The following is a 22,897-nucleotide window of genomic DNA, read 5'->3' on the forward strand; positions in this document are numbered from 1 at the left end:
AGGGCCGGTTGTTCAATGTCTGGTTATCACTACCACTACACTATCGACGATTTCGACATCATGCATGTAACATGTGATCGATAAAGCAGTAATTGTGCTTAACCGGAGCTTCTACCTCCGATTTGTGCTAATCAGACATCACTACTTACCGGTTAAACATCATTATCGACGTTTTCGACATCATACATATAACATGTGATCGATAAAGCAGTCGTTTTATTTAACCGTAGCTTCTACCGCCGATTAGTGCTAATCAGACATTGAACAACCGGCCCTTAGGCCTGGTTGCTCAAAGCCTGGTTGACACTAATTCCCGGTTAAACATCGTTATCGACGTTACCGACACCGTATTATATGTATGGAGTCGAAAAAGTCGATAACGATGTTAACCGGCTAAACATAGTTATCGACGTTACCGACTCCCTGTTATATGCATGGAGTCGAAAAGTCGATAACGATGTTTAACCGCAGATTAGTGTTAACCAGACATTGAGTAACCGGCCCTTAGAAAAAGACCAATCCAAGAATAAAAGTAAAGGTGAGTACGTACATAGATAAAGAAAAGGATAAAGGCAAAAATAAAAATAAATACAAAAACAAGGTTGCGTAAAGATAAAGGCAAAAATGAAGACCAAGGTAAATTTAAACACTTTACTTATATAAGGGCAAAGGTGAAGGGAAATATGTATATCAGGGTTGTTTCCAATATTCGCATTCGCATTCGCAACCGCGGATCTTCCACATTAATTTTAACATTCGCATTCGCAATAATCAATGCGAAGCTTTTGCGAGTGCGAGTGTTGTGCAAGTGCACCGATGAAACGTATATATAGCAAACAAAATGACAAATTGTACATAGCCAATATTTTTGCCTGTGGTCGTGGGAGTATTAAAAGTAAATAAATGTATGAAATACCATAAACAAAAAAAAGATAATAAAATAAAATAAAATAATGTTTATGTTAAAATAAAAATATAATTCAACAATTTTTATGAGCTTCGGGCCGTTTTTAGTGAAAACTTATTGTGGAAAAGCAACAATAATTTGAAAAAATGGTAGAAGTGATAGCTATTTCGGAAATCACCACATTTCCTCATCAGACTTCTTTCAGTAGGATTCGAACCGACGATCACCACTGACTCAGCCAGTTGCTTTCAATTTATTGTTGCTTTTCCACAATAAGTTTTCACTAAAAACGGCCTCAAGCTCATAAAAATTGTTGAATATAATTGTTATAAGGCCATAAAGATAACGGAGTGGGACCGAACAAAACAAAACTTAGAACCTTGTTTTACCATTTTAAAACCGCGTTCTTATTTTAAAGTTTAAATTCTGTTTTTGCCATTCGGTATTTTTATTGATTTTGTTATCGATTATTTATCGAGTTTGTTATCGATATTTTTATCTATTTTGATATCGATATTTTTATCAGTTTTATCGATTTTTTTTCGATTTTGTTATCGATATTTTTATAGATTTTTTTCGACATTTTAATCGATTTTGTCATCAATATTTTTATCGGTTTTGTTATCGATATTTTTATTGATTAGTTAACGATTTTGCTATCGATATTATTATCGCTTCTGTTATCGATTTTGTTATCGATATTAGTACTGATTTTGCTATCGATATTTTCGGAAATTATCGATATTATGATCGATGTTTTTAAAGATTTTGTTATCGATATTTTTCTATCGGTCGTTTTATCGATTTTGTTATCGATTTTAGTATCGATTTTGTTATCGATATTTTTATTGATTTCGTTATCGACTTTGTAATCGAATTAGTTATCGATTTTGTTTTCGATATTTTTATCGATTTTCATATCGATTTTGCTATCGATATTTTTATCGATTTTGCTATCGGAATTATCGATTTTGATATCGGTTTTTTCATCGTTTTTTATCGATGTTTTTATCGATTTTCTATCGATATTATTATCGCTTTTGTTATCGATTTTTTTTCTTAGTGTGTGCTTTCGTTTTTGACTTGGATATGCTCTTAACCATACCACGTATTCTTCGTTTAAATTTAGCGGCTGTATCGGAGATACCAAGACGAAGGCCTGGACTGTTCCTTTTTAATTCGGTTTTTTATTAATATTTTTTATATAGTTATAAAGCTATATATATGTTTCACTGTGCGAGAGAAGGCAGATAATATTGTAGGGGATTTCATATTTCATTTTTCTTCCTTCATTTGCTGCTTACAATGATGTAGCAAGGATAATATAAATAAGTTAACAATTTTAACTTAAACTTTAAAAATTTTAGATCATACACAAAAATCTTCATTTTTAAGATATTTTCAGTGTAAAATTTTGCTTTTTAAAACATATTTTTTTGAAGATTTTTAATAAAAAACAGCCTGAAAAATCTTCATTTTCAAGATAAATCTTGACTTATGGCAACGCTGCGGGCAGGATGAAGAACACACTTACGATCCAATACGTTCCAATTTTCGCTCTCTATTACCCATTTTGTTGAGTACGGGAATGATTTCTGGGCTGTTTTGGGCACCCGCGGGATCCCGCGTTGCGTACGGGAGCGAACCTTTTCTGATCATTAGCAACCTTTTCCTTTTGTTCATATTAGGCTCTTTCCCTAACAATACGGACCGAATCCGGTAATTAGAGAATAAGCGGCAAGTTTGCTCTCAAAAATGGAACATAAACCAGAAGTACGGGAACCAAAAAACGACATTTCGTGCCCAGAATTTGAGAAACAACTGGTTCTCGTTTTTGTTTTTGTCACTTAAATACAAAGGTAATTCTCTAGGGTGGGGTAACAACCCCTAAAAAAGGTGCGGAAAAGTCGGGAGGGGTACCAAACGACGCGTTTTGGCCCCCTAATAACAATCCGGAGGGGGGAGAGTAATATTATTAACCATTTAAAAGTTATGAACAAAAAACTTTTGTTAAATTTCGTGGCTTTATATGAGCAATTACCACGTCAAAAATGCAGTAAATCACCAGTTTCCACTTTTAAAACACTACTAAAACGTTTCCGGTTATTATTTTATGCAAACCAAATCATTTATTCACTTTTATTTTATATATTTCGTTAATAAAACAGAGTAAACAAACTTTGGGCCTGCTAAAATTATTATAACCTCAAATCGCTGGTATTGCCACTTTATTTCACATTTCATTTGCGCTATTATACTCAGTTTACACTATACACTTCTTCTTCTTCTTTTTACTTTCATCTATATAAGATATTGTAACCAAAGTATAATAGCAAATTTCGCTATACCATGGCAGCGCTACTTTTATGATTTACAGTTATTTTAGCTTTAATTAAAAGTAAGCGTCATGGAGTGTCAAATGTGCGATTTTACGATTTGCGCGATTTACGATCGCGCGATTTTTTATTAAAAATTTTCATTATTTATATATATATTAAACGAAAGAAGATACCGAAAAGCATTGAACAGTGCACACATCTCATAAGGAAAAGCGAATTATTACGAAAAACTAATACAGTGGCAGCACTATAGCTATTTTGGAATCTCGCGTTTCAGCTCGCAAAGATTGTCAACTACTTTTTAATAACAAAATAATCTATCTTAGCTTGATAAAACTATGTGTTTTTTTAATAAATAAGTTAAATTATATATTTAATAGTGCTTAAAAAGTGAGAACAGGTGATTTTGTGAATCTTTGTTGGTGTAATTGCTCATAGGAAACAACGAAATTTAACAAAAGTTTTTTGTTCATAACTTTTAAATGGTTAATAATATTAGCGCCCCCCCTGCGGATTGTTATTAGGGGGGCCGAAACGCGTCGTTTGGTACCCCTCCCGACTTTTCCGCACCTTTTTTAGGGGTTGTTACCCCACCCTAGAGAATTACCAATACAAACTCTTGGAAATTGAAGTTTTGTTTCACAAATTTGGTTTTAAGTATATAAAGATTGAAAATACATTCACTATTCCTTAAAGCACCAAGTAAATGCAGACAACATGTAAACATAAAACAGCTGATATGCACTATGGCACTTTATCCATTTTTACCCGGGGAAAAAGTCCGGGCTGTTTCGGGCAGGAAGAAGAAGACACTTACGATCCAATACGTTGCAGTTTTCGCTCTCTATTACCCATTTTGTTGAGTACGGGAATGATTTCTGAGTGTATTTAGAATTTGGGCTAAACTGAGCAGTACAGCTGCAGTATTGTGAGTCGCTTCATTGGACACCACACTTTCTAAAAAACAGCTGATTTCGAAAAACTGTCGCTGCCACTGCCACTGCGTTATTGTATTTTGGGCTTAAGAGTGGTAATTTTTCGATAGTATAAAATGACGTACAAGAAATGGCTAAGAAATTTTCTTGAATCAAATTTCCTGCAGACAGTACGCAGTTCTTAAGAAATTTGCTACGCTTTCTGCTACGGGTTTCTAAAGTTTTTTTTTTTTTGAAAAAAGAGCACAAGGCAACCCATGCTTGCAACAGAAATACATGGGGCATATGCCTGTTCCATTATTTCTTGAGGAAAGAGCGAGGCAACAGGCTAGTGAAGTATAAGTTGTCAATATTCTTTGGGCACACTCGAAATAATGGCAATTTTTTCTTGACCGTTTTCTTGAGAGCTGCACTCAAGCATGTGCTGTCTTGTGCTCTTTTTTCACAAAAAATGGTAGAAAACCGTAGTAGAAAGCGTAGCGAATTTCTTAAGAACTGCGTACTGCCTCGAAAATTTTACACAAGAAAATTTCATAGGCTATCTGCACACTTGTCGTCCAATCATAGTTGCGTTATCGTCTCGCCCTGAAATTTTCAGGCGATCATATGCATTTCAAAGGAGATCTGCACACTTGTCGTTATCGGCTAGTTGTCGGAAAATCGTCGAAGATGCAGAAAAGGACAAGTACGGCACTGTAGTTTGCTAATCGTTGTGCACGCATTATTTGTTTACATTTTATGGGGAAAAATTAGTGAAAAAGTTAATATTTGCATTAATTTGCATAAAAGTTAGTATTTTTTGCATAAAATCTCTGGAAATTATTAAAAAGTGGATAATTGCATTGAAATTCAATAAATGTGAGCGTTATAACTTTGACGAAATTGTAAAAAGTCTCTGTGTGCATGCACAAAACACATTTCAGGAAAATAAAATAGGAGATATTACTGAAAAATGATGTCTAGAATTGTTGCAGCACAGTCTATATTTAAAAAATTGCAAGTTTTTGTAAATATTTCCCGAAAATATCAACCAGAAAAATAGAAAATACCTGCTCCAAGTGTATTTTTAGACGCCAAATGAATTGAAATATCACGACCGAGTGTGCGAAAGTGTAGTCGTCATGTAATCGTTGCATCATGATTGTGACGATGAAGCAACTATGATTGGACGACCAATGTGCAGAAAGCCTTAGCCATTTCTTGGACGTCATTTTAGGCCTGTATGCAGCTCTCAAGAAAAGCAAAAACTCCATATAAAATGACGTACAAGAAATGGCTAAGAAATTTTCTTGAGTCAAATTTCCTTAAGACAGTACGCAGTTCTTAAGAAATTTACTACGCTTTCTACTACGGTTTTCTAAAGTTTTTTGTGAAAAAAGAGCACAAGGCAACCCAGGTTTGCAACAGAAATATATGCCCGTTCCATTATTTCTTGAGGAAAGAGTGAGGCAACAGGCTGTGAGGTATCAAAAATGTCAAAATTCCTTGGACACACACGCGAAATAATGGCAATTTTTTCTTGACCGTTTTCTTGAGAGCTGCATACAGGGCTTTTATATGGATTTTTTGCTTTTCTTGAGAGCTGCATACCGGCCTTATAGTGTTAAGAACTATCGATAGTGATAGAACTTTTTAGAAAAGTATCGATACTAGTACTCATATAGAATACTCTAAAAAAGTATCGATGCCAGTACTCATATTTGCCTAAAAGTATCGATAATACTCGTACTTCCAAGTATTCTCAACGCAAGCGCAAAAAGTAAACAAAAATTAGATTGCTTTGCTTTTTACACCTCTTCCTATTTGTAAATTGAATAGTCACTACTCTTAATAGCTTTAATCTGATCTAAAGGAGTTTTTGGAATAAACTTCCGATGAATTAGTTTTACATGCGTAAATTTAATGTTTATAGCAAAAAGCTTATTTCAAAGTTTTTAAAAGCAAATATTTTATAATTGTTTGACGCGTACATGTATTTATAAATAACTTTACTTTGAAAATGAAATGCAAATGTAGAAGACGAGAAGCAAATGTGATGATAAGCTCTCTTGCATAAAAATGTTCTTCAAGAATGGGCTGGATTTCAAAACGAAGGTAGAATACATGATAAAAATATAGTAAGGTAGAACCGCTGAGAGTCACTTTTAAAATTCTTGACGTTTCCAAACAATTTAATTTTTAAATTTACCCACAAACTCACACACACATTTTCACTTTCAATCTCAAGCAACAACAATTTCGAACAATTTCATTTATTTCTTTTCACTTTTATATGATTTTAAAATGTTGGCAAACTTCAAAATAAAATTATGGCCGACAAATTGAGAGAACGGTTCTACCTTGCTATATTTTTATCATGGTAGAATATATGGGTTAACGACGGCTGCCTTATGCTGGAGAGTGGCCAAATTGTCGAGTCGGAAGACCATCCTCTTCCACCGTTCATTATCAAAGGAGAGGCAAGATATTCGTTTTTCAATTATTTAAACATATTTACACGAAGCCAATGTTGAAATGACCGCTCTTTCTCATTTTCTTCTAGGTTGTGTAAAAATTTCAGAACTGTGTCAATTACCAGTAGCTCACTAGAACAAAATATGTATGAATTATTAGTATGGGAGTATACATATCGTCGCCTGTATGCCATAAACATGAATGTGTAAAAATGAAAATTTTGGGAAATCAAGTTTTGAAAGTTTTTTTTTTGCGAGACTTAGCTCTATATTTATGCAATTGAAATTTTAAAATATTTACTTTCCGTGTACGCATGGTGTTCTGGGTTTTGGTTTAACATAGAAAATCCAAAGATTAACCAAGTCAACCCAATAACTCAAAACTGATAAATTTGAACATTCATGCTTCTGGCATGAGGGTGACGATATGTGAATTAACAACTTTAAAGGCGTGTTTCTCGGGTTTTCGGTTTTTTGAGTTATGACAGTATTGAAGTAAATGAGCTTTATGTTCATTTTCATAACATTCATATTGGATATTGAAGTTAATATTCGAACGTTCGCCACAATATTTATTGGGTAATTTGAAAAAAAATTTCTTAACTCCTCGATACTTTTCGGCATTCGCGATATTTACTCAGTACTTATGAAAAAGTATCGAGTTCCGATTACTACTCAGTACTCATGAAAAGTATCGATATTCTGTACTCGGTACTCGTATCGTTCTATCATTAACTATCGATAGTAGACCGAATCCCAAAGCCATCGATACTATCGATAGAGCATCGATAGTTTGACGGGTCTATTACGATTACTGGGTTCCAATTTATTTTACATTCTTTTTATTTTACTTTGCAGATTTCTGAAGTGACTAATAAAAATAGATTCCTTATTTAAGATTTTCTTTGCAACAAATGTTAAAAAGCACCTCAAATGGTAGTTGTCGAAGTGTATCACCAAACAAAATCAAGCATCGTCAACATGACAAGCGCATCTGTTTCATCCTCTTTGGCTAATACTGCAGCTTCGGTTTCCACTGGGCCCAGCGCCGGAGTCCCCGCCTCGGGTGGAGCGGGATCGCAGTCCTCTGCAAAACCAGCATTTCCGCGACTTTTTAATAAAATTGTACTAACCCTGGAAAATAGTCTTATTCCGGAGGCAAAACTCAATGCCACGCCATCACATGTGGACGGATTGGATCCTGAGACGGAGAAAGACTTACGTATACTTGGCTGCGAGTTAATACAAACGGCGGGTATACTGCTTAAATTGCCACAGGTTGCAATGGCTACGGGGCAAGTAATATTCCAACGCTTCTTTTATTCAAAGAGCTTCGTGCGCTATAATATGGAAACTGTGGCGATGAGTTGCGTTTGTTTAGCGTCTAAAATTGAAGAAGCTCCTCGACGCATTCGGGATGTAATCAACGTTTTTCACCACATAAAGCAAGTGCGCGCCCAAAAGTATGATACATTTATACGTAATTATTTACCTACTTACAATAATTTTTTTTTAGAGACATAGCTCCGATGATATTAGACCAGACGTATACTAACCTGAAGACACAGGTTATAAAGGCAGAGCGGCGTGTGCTCAAAGAATTAGGATTCTGTGTTCATGTAAAGCACCCGCACAAATTAATTGTCATGTATTTGCAAGTAATGAAATATGAAAAGCACGAAAAGCTTATGCAAATGTCATGGAATTTTATGAATGACTCTCTGCGTACGGACGTTTTCATGCGCTATCAGCCCGAAACTATAGCTTGTGCTTGCATCTATTTGAGTGCACGGAAACTGGGAATATCCCTACCGAATAACCCTCCATGGTTCGGAATATTTCGGGTGAGCGAAGATCACATAGTTGATATCTGTTATCGAATCACGGAATTGTACATGCGCGCTAAGGTATAAAATAATATAAACTAAATATCACAACACTAAAATTTTTTAAAATATTTTACAGCCAAATGTTGAAAAGATGGACGCTGCTGTTGAGGAACTAAAGAAACGTTATATGGAGTCTCGCAACAAAAACAAAGAACAAAATACACCTCCAGCAGTTACCACAGTAGATCGTAATAATGGTTCACATAATGCATGGGGTGGTTTTATACAACGGGCAATTCCGTTACCGCTGCCAACAGATAGTAAATCACCTGATAAGGATTCGCGATCCCGCTCGCGTTCACGTGGTTCGCGTTCACCTAAATTTACATCGCGTTCACGCAGCCGCTCTCGTTCCGCTTCCACTGGCACAGTTGAGTACAAAAGCCGCAACAAAAAATCACATAGGTCTCGCAGTCGATCTCGAACTCCTCCAGTTACTAAAAATAAGAAAAAGTCCATGCACTACTCGCGCTCGCCCTCAAGTTCACCACACGCGAAACATCGGAAAAGGTAAAGATCTAAACAACTTTTTAGTCTATGTAATTGTATGCAAGATACATCTGCCTTCTTTAATTTCAGGAAATCATCTAGGGAACATGACCGCAACGATTATTATTCCAGCAAGGAACGAATGAGTAGTAGTGATAAATATCGAGATCGCGAGAAGTATCAGGATTATAAGGAGTCAAGCAAACACCATCACAATTATTCCAGCAAACATCACCATGGATATTCGAATCGCGGCTCTTTACATCATGGTGGCCATAAACACCGTTCAAGTGACCACGAACGCTCTCGCGATCGTAAAAGGTAAAATGATTTTGAGAAATTTGCGAAGTCAACTAATTAATTAATCATAAAATTGCATAAATGCCGATTATTCAGAGGACTAAATCTAATTTTCTTATCTCTACTTTTGTGCGATTGATAGTATATGTAGTTATAAAGAATGTATGTTGCATCCAAGAATAATAATAAACAATCTCACTTGTCGGCGATATGTGATATATATTACAAAGTTTTATTGTGTTTCACCTGCGTGTAATAAAATCTTGCAATCAATTTTTAAGGCCGATTGTTCAATGTCTGGTTATCACTACCACTACACTATCTACGATTTCGACATCATGCAGTCGTTGTACTTAACCGGAGCTTCTACCTCCGATTTGTGATAATCAGACATTGAACAACCGGCCCTTAACCAACTTCCCGTTGAGCTAGAGACTTGAAACATCAAACTTAGCTCAGAACTCGATGACAATGCAATGTGATGCACAAATTAATTTTCTAGGTGGCGCAGATGTCGAGGTATTTGAAACAGCCGTATTTATAGTCAGATAGTTTTAGTGGGCTTATTTTATAGGATTTAAAATTGCATGGTTAGCAGTCGGCAAACAATATTGAATCAGAGTTGTGGGTGGTAATACGTACATATATTTAATACTTTTTATGTAATGCATATATGAGGAAGTGCTTTAAATTTTGAGTACAATAGGAATTTTACTATCACTAAATATATTTAAAAAAAAATCGACTTTTTGCCTTTTTTCGAGAATATAAAACCAACACCGCACTTGGGATGCATTTGGCAAATTATTTTATGGTATTTGAGACATACCATACAAGGTTTGAAAAAAATCCACTCGCTGCCGCTGGTTTTGGGTTATTTTAAAACAACTTTCAAATTGGCTCATATTTGAAATATGTTTTAGTAATGCAGAAAATATTGCTTGCGAGTTCATATACCATAAACTGTTAACTCAATCTTTCAATTTATTGAAACGTTTATGTGTCTCACTAACATTAGTGGTGGATTTTTTTTGCACTATACCTACATATGTATGAAAAAAATGTTTCTTTTTTATTTCACTATCACTATTGTACCGTCAGGCTGATATACGATTTACCAGTACACATCCATAGTGTTGAACATTTTTGCAATATCACTTAGTATTGGGCAGTATCGATACCAAAAGTACTCAGAACTCGATTCTCAAAAGTATCGACAGTACCCGATTTTTAAAAGTATCGATACTGAGTACCCCACAGTACTCAGAACTCACAAAGGAACTCGAGTACTCAGATCTTAAAAGACGCCGAATGTACTCAGCACCCAAAAATACTCTTTTCCTATCATTATTTTGAAACATGTACTCAGGATTGATTCAAAGTACTAAGTATTAGTACGTTAAGTGTCGAATAGATTGTTAAAAGTACTGAGTTTGTAAATTTACCGGTATTCAGCAATGATTGTATGTACTCAATTTCAAGTTTCAAAAATCTTAAGAGTACAAAAGTTATACCCAGTACAGTAAGCCATTCATTTGACGTAATTTGGGATGAACATACTAATTAGAATAAAGTGCAGCCAGCTTGGAAGATTTTGCACTAACCATAGAAATATTACCAGCATGTGTATATTTAAAGAAAGTAGTCAGTATTCTCAAAAATTCCCGATCCTTAAAAGTATCGATACCAAAGAACCCGATCCTCATAAGTACTCGATACTTCCCAACACTACCATCACTAGCTATTAATGTAAACTGATACCCCAACGCTTTATTGAATTCATTTACATTTTTACGTGTAGGGTATATGGATATCGCGATGGTTCTCTAATTTCTGCAGAATGACACTAAACCCAAATGTCAAAATAAGGCTAAAAAGAAACTTAAGAAAAACAGTGGGGTCTTAACAGCAGAGAAATATAGATTTCTTGAAATATCCAAGTTATGGCCGATATTCTTCAAATAGATGGTAGCTACTTGGAAGGCGGTGGCCAAATCCTACGTAATGCACTCAGTTTGAGCTGTATCCTTTGTCGGCCAATAAGAGTCTTCAATATACGTGCCAATCGCCCCAACCCGGGACTTTCAAATCAACATTTATTTGGTTTGAATCTTTTGCAAAATATCACTGGAGCTCGTGTTCATGGTAACCACATGAAATCAACTGAAGTGGAGTTTCATCCTGGCGATATCAAATCTGGACGATACACGGTAGACACTCGGACGGCTGCAAGCGTGGCACTGGTACTGCAAGCTGCATTGCCTGTGCTGATATTTGGTCGCAACACAACCGAATTGGAGCTTATAGGAGGCACAAATGTAGGCATGGCGCCCCAGGTTGATACTATGACTGAAGTGCTACGTCCTAATTTGGAACTGTTTGGCGTTTCATTTGATTTTGATCTGATTCAGCGTGGATACTACCCTCGCGGTGGCGGACGATGTAAAGTTTTAGTACCTTGTGTGCGTAATATAAAAGCAGTTACCTTAACCCAATTTGGAACAATAAGCGAAGTGTGTGGTTGGTGCTTTGTAGCAGGTAAATTACCAATGCGTATAGCAGAAGACATGAAAAATGCCGCAGAAAAGGAGTTGAAAACTGTTTGCCATATTCAACCTCAATTGGATGCTTACAAAGAAAGTTTGGAGATAGCACGTGATAATGGTTCTGGCGTAATACTAAAGGCTGTTACAACAGAAGGATGTACACTTGGCTCTTCTGCTTTGGGTGAGCGACAAGTGGATGGTTATGCTCTGGGCAAGACAGCGTCAAAAGAGTTAGCAAGTTATTTGAAAGACAGCGTTTGCGTCGACTCTCATGTGCAAGACCAGTTAGTCATATTTATGGCGCTTGCACATGGTACATCCAAAATACTGACCACTGCACTCACCCAACATACACGTACTGCAATTCATGTAGCAGAGCTGATGACTGGAGCGAAGTTCAATACTGAAGAAGTGGATAAAATCGGTAACGTTATACTATCTTGTGAAGGCATTGGATATCAAAATAAACAAATATAATGTACTAAGTATAATATTAAATATTTACTTTTAAAAACAGTAAATACTGCATTGAAGCTGTAGTTTGTAGTATTCTCTTAGCCTAAAGTCGTCGGAAAATTGCCAAAAAATGGGCACCTTTGTTTCGAACTACTTTAGCACCCTCCTCGCTGCTCTGGTACAATTTCGACGTAATCGGGTCAGAGATCTAGAAATAACAAATGAAAAAACGTATTGTGCTATATAGCTTGCTTTTGAGCCAACCTCTTCCTCATTCGTTAGGCGTTCGAAAAGAGGGTGTTGCAGCATATGCTGAACGATCCATTTGTGAAGATCTTCAACATCAGTCATTGTGTAAACCAGTCCTTCTTTCCGTAGCACATAAGCGTATTCCGATAGAAGAGCTTGGTTTATGATGCGCCACTTGTGTTTGGCACGCTTAAAATGTGGGTCAGGATACAGAAAGAACATCTTATCTAATTGTGCCTTGCGGAAATAGTTCGGTAAGTACTTCATGGCATTAGTACGCAGACAGGCAATGTTGTTATATTTCCCCGGATGAAGAATACGCAGCGCTTTGATGCGATCCATGACATAGTCTGAGACTTTCACGCGTATTTCAAGACCTATTGCCAACCTGTCCGGAAACATGTCTCCTAGTGTGACAAGAAACCCACCATACCCACAGCCTATGTCTGCGAACTCTACGCATTGGCCTTCTGTTAAATTTGGGTACAATTCCTGCCAGTTGACATCATCGGGATGAGCTGGGCTATGACAAAACAACGAATGTAAAAAGCTAGCGTTAGTTTACGGAAAATATAAGGCCTTTTTACTCTCTTACTAGTCGAAACAGTGATCAGCAATTGGATTTGAATGTGCCCTCTGGCGATAATACCGCTTTTGTGGTAATGATATGCCGCTTTCAGGATCCTGCAGCATTTCCATCTTTCCTTATTAGATTGCTGCAAACCCGGTGTTTAATTCATAAACAAAAAGCGTGTTCCGTGTTAAATCGGCGTTTCAATTTGCACGTCAATTTTTGACAGCTGCGATCTGAATCACAAACATAAACAAAGGCACGTGTAATCACAGGCGAATCAAGTTCCATATTACCAAATAATCGAAGTTTTCAGTTAACAAAATATCAATGGCGGAATTAATAGAGGTACTTTTTACCAGTGATTCCAATGAAAATCGAGCATCCATTACTGCGTGGGACTACAGAACAGGAACCAATTTAATGGTGTACAAGGGAGGTGGCGTCGTCCAACAACGCGCCATTTCTTTATTGAGGGGCCACTATGTCGTGGCTGCAAATAGCACCAAGCCTCTTCTGCACGTTTGGCCTTTTAATTCACAACAGCAAGTGACCCATGTACGCTTCGTGTTGCCTGGTCGGGCCAACGCAATGTCACTTTCACCTGATACTCATTATCTTGTGGCAGCAATTCAGGAAAACATCTACATTTGGCACTTGTCGTCAGGAAAGATGTTGAACACAATTTCAAAGCATTTTCAACCCATCAACTGTATACGGTTTGACGAGGACTCGCATTTTGTTACAGCTGGCCAAGACGGATCCGTCATGGTGTGGAACTTGACGACTGTGTGTGCGCGAGATGACGACAATCAAACACCAGTGTATACTTTCACTGATCATGGTCTTCCTGTAACAGACGTGCACATTGGATTTGGTGGCATACGAGCGCATATGATGACAGTTTCGCTGGATCGTACATGCAAATTATATGATTTACTTACTGGTATACAGCTTTTAAATGTCGTTTTTGCGGAAGCATTACACAGCGTAGTAGCAAACACTTTAGAAACGGATGTATATGTAGGAACTGCTGAAGGCAATATATATCAGTTTAGTATCGATGGATGTCCTTCCAAGGTGATATGAGCTACGTAATTACCCTGCATTTTTTTCCCGAAACTTAAGCTTTTCTTCTTAGGAACTCAATGTTGAAAAGGAGCATTCAAATATTTTTAAAGGACATAAACAGGGCACCGCAGTTACCTGTTTGGCAATTTCAATCGACGCTCGATCATTGATCTCTGGTGGACAGGACGAACAAGTGTGCATTTGGGATATTGGCAGTCGCCAACTCTTAAGAACTATACAACATAAGGGCCCTGTAATGAATGTAAGACTTCGTCTTTCAAATCCACATATATTTAAACCAGAGAATAAACCACCGCGAAAATTCTCTAAAAACTTGCGACGCATGCTTGATCCGCCTGAGGCTAGCGATGACGAGGAAATCGAAGTTTTGGTAACTAAAGCAAATGCGAATACAGATTACGATTGGTATCCTATGCCGAAATATCCATTTGATAATCGTCAAAATCCATCTACATCGGCGGCATCTACGACAACTGCCAAGAACAGTTCAGGTGCCGCAACCAAAACTACGGATGAAGAGGCGGCAAAGGAAATCGAAAGATTGCGAGCAGAAGTTCAACATCTAAAGCTTGTCAATAAACAACTATTTGAAGTTTCTACAAAACAATTACTGGAATCGAAGAAATAGCTGTATGCTTTGTACTGATTCTATTATTGATTACACGAATAAATTTAAGTTAATTAATTAAACAAAAGCAAAAATATATAAGCAAGGATTTCACGCCTCTAATACTTTTGTATGTATAACATTTCATTCGTCAGTTGACTCAGGGACTCTTAGTCTGCGGTATTGGTTTTCTCGTCTGCAATGACATTCTCAGCTTTATTAATGAGATTAACAGCTGCCAAAGCCGCTATAGTATCTTTTTCTTTATCTTGGGCTATTTGCTGTCGAATCTCTCGATTAGAATCGAGCAATACCTTAAGCTGTGCAATGATGTCGTCAGTTCGTTGTTCAAAAAAGTCCAAAGCTCGAGTCAACTCATCGAGGCTCTCGTTAACATCCTCTACTTCTGGAATATTCATTTATTGATTTCAATAACATGATTTTTTAAATGACTTATATACCTTGCAGATCAGACTCGTCTGCCTTCGTGGAGGAATTGGCGTCCACAGGGTCGTCGATATTTTTGGGAGTCATTCTAAATGGTTTGTTGCTGCTTGGTCAGCTGACTTTTTCATTTCCTTTTACCAAGTTTTTGTGTTTTGTCTGATCTGAAAAGCTTTTTTGTTTTATTTTCACTTTTCGTCAGTACAAATGTCTAGTTATGTGCTGAATTGTCGGTACCCAATACTTAGAGCCCAATACTTGAAAAAAAATTCGGTACCCAATACTTTCCTTTCGCTAAGACTGCTTTTACACAGTTCGACTATTGAATTCAATTCTGCTCGCATGTGGAAGAGAGGGGGTGAGAAGAAAAGGGACGACTAATTCATACTAATTCACTCATATAGAAAGTATTCTTCATGAATGCATACAACCGATTTCTACTGGGTACCGCTACTTTCGTTTTGCCGATTTTGTGTTGTTGTGGTAACTTGTAAATAAACCTTTGTTTACAAATTACGACAAAGAGAAAGTTGAACTATAGGTAAAAATACGGGGGAAACTTTCTATTTGGCCGTTTGTTAAAGGTGCGGTGGGCGTAGGAGGAGTGGGCGTGGCACCTCCAACCGACCTTTTTGGAGAGGGCATGAACCGCCATTGACTAAAATACAACCCTTACCACCTAGGCCCTCTATGGTTCCCTACGGACACCTTAGAAATATAGCAAAAAATCGCAATTTTTACCTGCGTCCACAGTATTTTTGCGTAGAATTCCTTTCTGCGTAGGCGGACTACGGCCGCGCTTAGGGATTATAACCCTTACTACGTAGAATTCTCCTTACTGTGTGACCTAACTGTGATATAACCTTGGGAAAGGATGAGGTAACTAGAATTCCCTTACTGTGTGGAAAACCTGGGGCTGCCGCCCAGTGATGTTTATTTTGGTTACTGGGTGTTTTATAAAAATATCTTGTATAGGGATGTTCCGATACAAGTAAATACGAGTACGTACTCGATACTTTTGTTTCGATACCTACTACTTTTTTTATTTATTCGAATCGTTGTTTCGATTCGTACTTGGTCTCGAAAGAAAAGTACTTGTATCGAATCGATTTGAGCAAGTGTCATATCTTGTCTGCGTCGTTTTTATGAAAAATAATTGTTTTAAGCAATGACACCGCCAAAATCTAAAGTATGGATATATTTTTACAAAATTACTGATACTACAGCAAAGTGCAAGGAATGCTTTAAAACCGTAAAGTTTTGTGGGAACCTTTCAAAGGTTGAAATTGTTGGAGAAAGTCGAAGCAAAGGTGGAAGGTCGCCTCCGTGATTTGCAGATGAATCGTCCAGCTACTTCGACAAGTGCTCCCAAGGTAAAGACTACATCCTTTGACGGCACGATTCCTTTCCAAGTCTTTAAGCTCCAGTTCGAGAAGACAGCTACAGCAAATCGTTGGAGCAGGAAGGATAAATCCGCTGCTCTGTTCGTGGCATTAAAAGGACCTGCAGCGGAAATCTTGCAGACAATTGCTGACCGGGAAAGAAACAATTACGATGCATTAATGGGTGCAGTGGAAAGACGTTACGGTAGCGAGCATAGGAGACAGATTTACCAGATGGAGCTGGAGAATCGCTGCCATAAATCCAACGAGACTCTACAGGAATTCGCCTCCGAGATTGAAAGGTTCGCTCATTTGGCAATTGGAGATGCATCTTTTGAGCACCTCGAAAGAGTAAAAATCCAGAGGTTCATCAACGGAATGCGGGACGTGTATACCAAGCGAGAGACGTACGCGAATCCAAAGCCAACATTTGCTGAAACTTTCTCGTATGCTCAGACGAGTGAAACGGCGGCGGTCCTAAGTAGACCACCCTACAAAGCACATCGCGTGGAAGTGGAGATACCGGACGAGACAAATGAAATGCTGAAGAAGATTATCCAACTGCTGGGCGAGAAAAAGCATGGCTCTGGCAAATGTTTTAAATGTGGAAAGCCAGGCCACTTCGCCCGCGATTGCAGCGCAAGTTCCAGTGCGCTCAACAATTCAGCAGGACGCAAACGCAGACCTGAAGGAGACGAATCCAACTCCAATCAGTCGTTAAACTAAAACGAGCCAGCAGCAAGGGGCGCGCGCTGTCTCCCGCAATTGAATGCCCCATAATCTCCGTCTCGCGAATCGGCAGAAAAGCGAGCAACGTTACGGTTGCTTGGAGCAAGGTTGGGGACAGCAACTGGTGAGGACACCCAAGTTGTAGGAGAGGTAACATGCAAAGTCGCAATAGGGAATGTGACGGTGTTACACAAGTTTATAGTCGCGGCGATTATGGATGAAGTCATCATTGGATTAGACTTCTTGCTTGATCAAGGTATGCAGATCAACATGAAGAACAGGATTATGACGTATAGCAACATGGAAGTGCCCCTTAGGTTTGGGTATGATGGTCCGTACAGCAGCAGGCGAGTGATCCTAGAGGAAAGCGAGCAGATTCCACCGAAGTTAGAAGCAGTTGTGTGGGCAAAGATTGATGGAGATTGTGGGAGAAACAAATTGTGGGTTGTTGAAGCAACACAAAATTCTACACCGGACGTACTTATTGGTAAAACCCTGGCTAAGACGCAAAAGGATGGACGCATCCCAGTTCGAGTGCAAGAGGTAGAGGCAATCTTCAACTGCGAAAAATTACCTGAAAGCGATTCCATTGGCGACAATGACATTGCGGAAGACATTAATGCATGGACGGAAGGGTTGGAAGAAAAATACCAGCACAAAGCTAAGGAACTTCTCCGAACATACTCCAACATATTCGACAACGATGCCGACAAACCAGGCAGGACTAACGTAGTGAAACATCGCATTGATACTGGCGATGCAAGGCCAATCCGTCAAGCTCCTCGGAGTGTTCCACTTGCCAAACGTGAAACTGTTAGCCAAATAAATAAAAGAAATGAGCGAGAGTGGTGTGATTGAACCATCAGCGAGTCCATGGAGTTCGCCGATAGTACTTGTGAAGAAAAAGGATGGTCAAATGCGGGTCTGCGTAGACTACCGGAAACTAAACGATGTGACGAAAAAGGACAGCTATCCTCTTCCCAGGATCGATGACACTCTGGACTCGTTGACTGGAACAAAGTGGTTCTCAACACTCCACCTTAAGAGCGGTTATTGGCAAGTGGAGGTAAGTGACAAGGATAAGGAGAAGACAGCTTTCAGCGTTGGAGACGGTCTGTGGCAATTCACGGTGATGTCCTTTGGATTATGCAACGCTCCTGCCACTTTTGAGCCATGCTCAAAGGACTGCATTGGAAAACATGTTTGGTGTATCTAGACAACATTATCGTATTGGGTAAAAGCTTTGAGGAGCAGCTGAACAATTTGGAAGAAGTTTTCCAGAGGATAGCTGGCGCTGGTCTGAAGCTAAGTCCTAAAAAGTGCTCACTGTTCAGGCAGGAGGTGAACTACTTAGGGCACAAGGTGACAACGGAGGGCGTCTGTACTGCGAAGGAAAAGATAGAAGCAGTAAAGGATTGGCCAAGACCTAGGAACCTGCACGAACTACGAAGTTTTCTTGGGCTATGTACCTACTACCGCCGATTTGTTCCGAATTTCGCCAGCGTTGCTAATAGCCTCCACGAGCTCACTAGGAAAAATAGAGCCTTGGATATTGGGTTGGTTGTCGGCAATCGGTCGCAGAGTGGATTACTAACTGCGCGGAGTGTATTGCAGCTAAAGGGCCGAAATCCAGAAGTCATGGCCAGATGAAGCAATATAACTCAGGTGCACCTTTCGAGCGGATTGTCATGGATGTAGCCGGTCCATTTCCTATGAGCGCACAGGGAAACAAATACGTTCTTGTGGTTATGGACTACTTTAGCAAATGGCCGGAGGTATACCCGATTCCAAACCAGGAAGCTAAAACAGTAGCGGAGGTATTCACCTACAATTGGGTTGCGAGATACGGTGTACCTATAGAGCTGCACTCTGACCAGGGAAGAAATTTTGAATCGGCGGTGTTCTAAGAGATGTTCAAGATACTGGGTATCCGGAAAACTCGAACAACGGCTCTTCATTCGCAATCAGATGGCATGGTGGAACGGTTCAACCGAACCCTGGAAGAGCATTTGCGGAAGGTCGTGGACAAAACTCAGAAAGATTGGGATGTCCGCATACCCCTGTTCCTGATGGGATACCGGTCAGCAGTGCATGAAACAACGGGTAAAACTCTTGCAAGGGTAATCTTCGGCAGTGAGGTCCGTTTGCCTAGTGACCTGAAGTTTGGAGTAACTGGCGATGCAAGGAGAATTGGGAAAGAGACGTCCAACCAACATCCTGGAGAGGAGTAAAGAGAAATACATGCTCTTTTGAAACAGCAAACTCAAATTATGAGTGACAAAATGAAAGCCAGGTATGATACGGCAATGAACTCCGAGGGTTTCCAAGAGGGAGACTTAGTGTTGCTGTACAAATGTCAAATGCATGGCGAATTTATACAAGGTTGTGTTCCAAGAATGATAGAATATTTCTCCATGAACGAAATACACAAGATCACGCCTTCCCGAAAGAAAGAAAAAAGTTATTTTCTAGCTGTTGAAATCTCGACGCCATCTTTGTTGTAAGAAGTAAACAAAGAAGAGAACAAAAAAAACCGCGTAATTGTTGAACGCATGAATAATAATTTTTATTATGCGAATTCTTCTATAAATCATGTCGTTGTGTTAAATTATTCTTTACCTTATGTGTGCACACGTTGTCACAAGCGAAAATTAAGAAAATTGCAGTAAAAAGCCACCACCAAATTGTAAACAAACGGCTAATGTCAAAGTCGCCCAACTTTTTTCCTAAATGCGATTATAACGGGCTACTAAGAAGAAGGCGTGATCTTGTATTTTTGGTTCATGATATTTCTCTTTTGTTCACTGTATATACCAAGGCGAATTTATACAAGGTGGTGTTACTGCCGCGGTACTTCCTATTGTCAAAATGATGTGTTTGTTGTAATATAAATTCGCCTTGATTACAACAAACACATCATTTTGACATTAGGAAGTACCGCGGCGAAAATATAAATTCGCCATCAACACCACCTTGTACAAATTCGCCTTGGTATATACTGTGGTTGTGTTGACAGAACAAAAACAAAAATTACAACTACAACATATACCCACATTGAGAATCAGTAGTCTAGGTTCAGACGGAGAAACTTTTGTCGCGGCAACTCGTTACTTGTGGGAGAGGGGGAGACGAGGAAGGGGGAAGGGCACCGAGTTGCTCGTGCTCGGGCAACACGCTTTGTGCTCTCGTTCGTCTGAGTAATTCTAGTTGGCCGTTCACAGCTGACAACAACAATTGTGTACAAAAGAATTTCTCTGTGTGAACGCGATGGTTAACACCAAAAGAGAAATTGCCGAAAATGAGCAACAAAAGTTTCTCTGTGTGAGCCAAGGCGAATTTATACAAGGTAGTGTTACTGGCGAATTTAGATTTTCGCCGCGGTACTTCCTAATGTCAAAATGATGTGTTTGTTGTAAAGAAGGCGAATTCATGTTACAACAAACACATCATTTTGAAATTAAGAAGTACCTCGGCGAAAATCTAAATTCGCCAGTAACACCACCTTGTATAAATTCGCCTTGGCGTGAGCCTAGTCGTACAAAGCCAAATTACAACAAACACATCAGGTGGTGTTGATGGCGAATTTAGATTTTCGCCGAGGTACGTCTTAATGTCATTCACACACACATCATTTTGACATTCAGTAGTACCGCGGCGAAAATTTAATTCGTCATCAACACCACCTTGTATAAATTCGCCTTGAACACATCATTTTGACAAAAGGTACAAATTCGCCGTGAAATCCGCGGATCCGATAACACAAGGCGAATTTATACAAGGTGGTGTGGATGGCGAATTTAGATTCTCGCCGCGTTACTTCTTAGGGCCGGTTGTTCAATGTCTGATTTGCACAAATCGGATGTAGAAGCTCCGGTTAACTACAACGACTGCTTTATCGATCACATGTTATAAGCATGGTGACGAAAACGTCGATAATGCTGTTTAACCGGCAAGTAGTGATAACCAGACATTGAACAACCGGCCCTTAATGTCAAAATGATGTGTTTGTACCATTCTGGGTCCATTCCTTATCTTTTCGGACTAAATCTGAAAAGTGTCAAAATGCAAGAGCGTAAGCAACATCCGCTCACTAAGGGCCGGTTGCTCAAAGCCTGGTTGACACTAATCCCCGGTTAAACATCGTTATCGACGTTACCGACACCATGTTATTTGCATGGAGCCGAAAACGTCGATAACGATGTTAATCGGTGATTAGTGTCAATCAGGATTTGAGCAACCGGCCCTATAACAGGAAAAAGTAAAGGAACGCAAGAACCAAATTTTTATTCCAAAGAAAGGCAACAACAAAACTAAAGACGGCACCGATTTGTTCGCGATTCGCGTGGTAATTGGAAATGAATTGCCAACAAATGAGGTAATTCGCTCTCAAAATTTTGTATGGCGAATTACGTTATTCGGAGGGTAATTGAAGTGCGAATTACGAATGAGAGAGCGAACTACGTACTTGGGGTGGCGTGGGAAAGCCGTATTAGTATAGTTCGTCGATTTTTCTTTAATGTTCGTCCACTTTTAACGTTTGTTCGTTAGCAAAAGATTTATAATTAATTTTCAATTATAAATATATATATAAATATAGTTACTATTGCAATCGATAGTTCGCGGATTGTTCTTCATTGTTCTTCATTGTTCGTCGATTTTTAACATTTCTTCCTAAGCCAAACATTTATAATTAATTTTTGACATTTTACAGTTCCTGCATTTAGCACCCCAGGTGTAAGAATTTCATTATTTTCATTTGTTAACTGTAATCAATCGTTTGTTCATCGTTAGTTCGTCGTTTTTTCATCCCTAAAATCGAGAAAAAGCCGTTAATAAATTCATAATTTTTACTTTACGTTAAACATTTAAACAATAATTGGAATATGGGCCGTTGAGCTAAAAAAATTGGCCGTGCACCACCCCTTTTCCTGATTTTAATGGCATATTTTTAAAAATACGCAACTAACTATAATAAGAGATATGTTTATCAGAAAGAGCACGAAAATACCTTTAATTTGACGTATAATTTTATATAGTTAGGTTGAAGTACAACTGGCAACAGTGAAATAAAACAACAATGTTATATTCTATTAATTTATTTCAATTTCGTAATCATTGTCATCGTTTCGTCTACATTTGGAAGTTTCAGGGGATTGTAGAGATTCCCTGCATAATTTAAAAAAGTTTCAAAGTTTACGTAAGTTATACGAAGACGATATTGTTCCGATTTTTGATTCCAAATTTCCCCTGTGACCCTTTTTTCTTTCTTTTTAGATAAAAGCATACTTTTTTTTCTTTATTTATATAAAAACATACTGTAATATATCTTCTTCTTCTTATTTGGCGCTGTAACCGCCTAAGCGATTTTGGCCGAGTCCAAAACAGCACGCCAGTCATTTCTCTTCTGTGCTAACTGACGCCAATTGAAAATGCCAAGTGAAGCCAAGTCCTCCTCCACCTGATCTTTCCAACGCAGAGGAGGCCTTCCTCTTCCTCTGTTACCAGCATC

General features: G+C 38.5%; 5 protein-coding genes across 6 annotated transcripts; 3 read left to right on the forward strand and 2 right to left on the reverse strand.

Annotated features, from left to right (window-relative positions):
• Nucleotides 1-7,425: 7,425 nt before the first annotated feature.
• Nucleotides 7,426-9,541, forward strand: LOC118733962 (cyclin-L1). Its single transcript, XM_036463617.1, has 4 exons — nt 7,426-8,097; nt 8,151-8,541; nt 8,600-9,033; nt 9,103-9,541. Exons 1-4 carry the CDS (start codon nt 7,568-7,570, stop codon nt 9,335-9,337), a joined length of 1,590 nt encoding a protein of 529 aa, XP_036319510.1. The 5' UTR covers nt 7,426-7,567; the 3' UTR covers nt 9,338-9,541.
• A 1,497-nt stretch (nt 9,542-11,038) lies between these two features.
• Nucleotides 11,039-12,349, forward strand: LOC118733964 (RNA 3'-terminal phosphate cyclase). The gene has a single exon (XM_036463619.1). It carries the CDS (start codon nt 11,256-11,258, stop codon nt 12,333-12,335), a length of 1,080 nt encoding a protein of 359 aa, XP_036319512.1. The 5' UTR covers nt 11,039-11,255; the 3' UTR covers nt 12,336-12,349.
• LOC118733965 (tRNA (guanine-N(7)-)-methyltransferase) lies at nt 12,338-13,353 on the reverse strand. The gene is made up of 3 exons (XM_036463620.1): nt 13,159-13,353; nt 12,579-13,086; nt 12,338-12,522 (listed from the first exon to the last, which is right to left on the reverse strand). Exons 1-3 carry the CDS (start codon nt 13,260-13,262, stop codon nt 12,418-12,420), a joined length of 717 nt encoding a protein of 238 aa, XP_036319513.1. The 5' UTR covers nt 13,263-13,353; the 3' UTR covers nt 12,338-12,417.
• A 5-nt stretch (nt 13,354-13,358) lies between these two features.
• LOC118733963 (WD repeat-containing protein 18) lies at nt 13,359-14,886 on the forward strand. Its single transcript, XM_036463618.1, has 2 exons — nt 13,359-14,214; nt 14,276-14,886. The coding sequence occupies exons 1-2, from the start codon at nt 13,465-13,467 to the stop codon at nt 14,852-14,854; spliced, it is 1,329 nt and encodes a 442-aa protein (XP_036319511.1). The 5' UTR covers nt 13,359-13,464; the 3' UTR covers nt 14,855-14,886.
• Nucleotides 14,813-15,509, reverse strand: LOC118733966 (UPF0184 protein CG14818). 2 transcript variants are annotated; one of them, XM_036463621.1, is made up of 2 exons: nt 15,295-15,509; nt 14,813-15,239 (listed from the first exon to the last, which is right to left on the reverse strand). In XM_036463621.1, the coding sequence occupies exons 1-2, from the start codon at nt 15,365-15,367 to the stop codon at nt 15,004-15,006; spliced, it is 309 nt and encodes a 102-aa protein (XP_036319514.1). In that variant the 5' UTR covers nt 15,368-15,509; the 3' UTR covers nt 14,813-15,003. The 2 variants fall into 2 exon arrangements, with proteins under 2 accessions (XP_036319514.1, XP_036319515.1); XM_036463622.1 differs by having other exon boundaries at nt 14,858-15,236; nt 15,295-15,503.
• Nucleotides 15,510-22,897: the final 7,388 nt, after the last annotated feature.

Source organism: Rhagoletis pomonella, unplaced genomic scaffold (assembly GCF_013731165.1).
Source record: "Rhagoletis pomonella isolate Grant_MI unplaced genomic scaffold, Rhpom_1.0 Rhpom_scaffold_00002, whole genome shotgun sequence".
Classification (NCBI taxonomy): Eukaryota; Metazoa; Arthropoda; class Insecta; order Diptera; family Tephritidae; genus Rhagoletis; species Rhagoletis pomonella.

What these genes read in the sequence shown, in the direction of transcription:
- LOC118733962 (XM_036463617.1), top strand. Translation starts at nt 7,568, where the DNA reads ATGGTAGTTGTCGAAGTGTATCACCAAACAAAATCAAGCATCGTCAAC. An exon ending in AATTGTACATGCGCGCTAAG is followed by an intron (nt 8,542 to 8,599) that starts GTATAAAATAAT and finishes AATATTTTACAG; the next exon opens with CCAAATGTTGAAAAGATGGA. An exon ending in CACGCGAAACATCGGAAAAG is followed by an intron (nt 9,034 to 9,102) that starts GTAAAGATCTAA and finishes CTTTAATTTCAG; the next exon opens with GAAATCATCTAGGGAACATG.
- LOC118733964 (XM_036463619.1), top strand. Translation starts at nt 11,256, where the DNA reads ATGGCCGATATTCTTCAAATAGATGGTAGCTACTTGGAAGGCGGTGGC.
- LOC118733965 (XM_036463620.1), bottom strand. Translation starts at nt 13,262, where the DNA reads ATGGAAATGCTGCAGGATCCTGAAAGCGGCATATCATTACCACAAAAG. An exon ending in GCTGATCACTGTTTCGACTA is followed by an intron (nt 13,087 to 13,158) that starts GTAAGAGAGTAA and finishes GTTTTGTCATAG; the next exon opens with CCCAGCTCATCCCGATGATG. An exon ending in GCCTAACGAATGAGGAAGAG is followed by an intron (nt 12,523 to 12,578) that starts GTTGGCTCAAAA and finishes TGTTATTTCTAG; the next exon opens with ATCTCTGACCCGATTACGTC.
- LOC118733963 (XM_036463618.1), top strand. Translation starts at nt 13,465, where the DNA reads ATGGCGGAATTAATAGAGGTACTTTTTACCAGTGATTCCAATGAAAAT. An exon ending in TCGATGGATGTCCTTCCAAG is followed by an intron (nt 14,215 to 14,275) that starts GTGATATGAGCT and finishes TTTTCTTCTTAG; the next exon opens with GAACTCAATGTTGAAAAGGA.
- LOC118733966 (XM_036463621.1), bottom strand. Translation starts at nt 15,367, where the DNA reads ATGACTCCCAAAAATATCGACGACCCTGTGGACGCCAATTCCTCCACG. An exon ending in AGACGAGTCTGATCTGCAAG is followed by an intron (nt 15,240 to 15,294) that starts GTATATAAGTCA and finishes TGAATATTCCAG; the next exon opens with AAGTAGAGGATGTTAACGAG.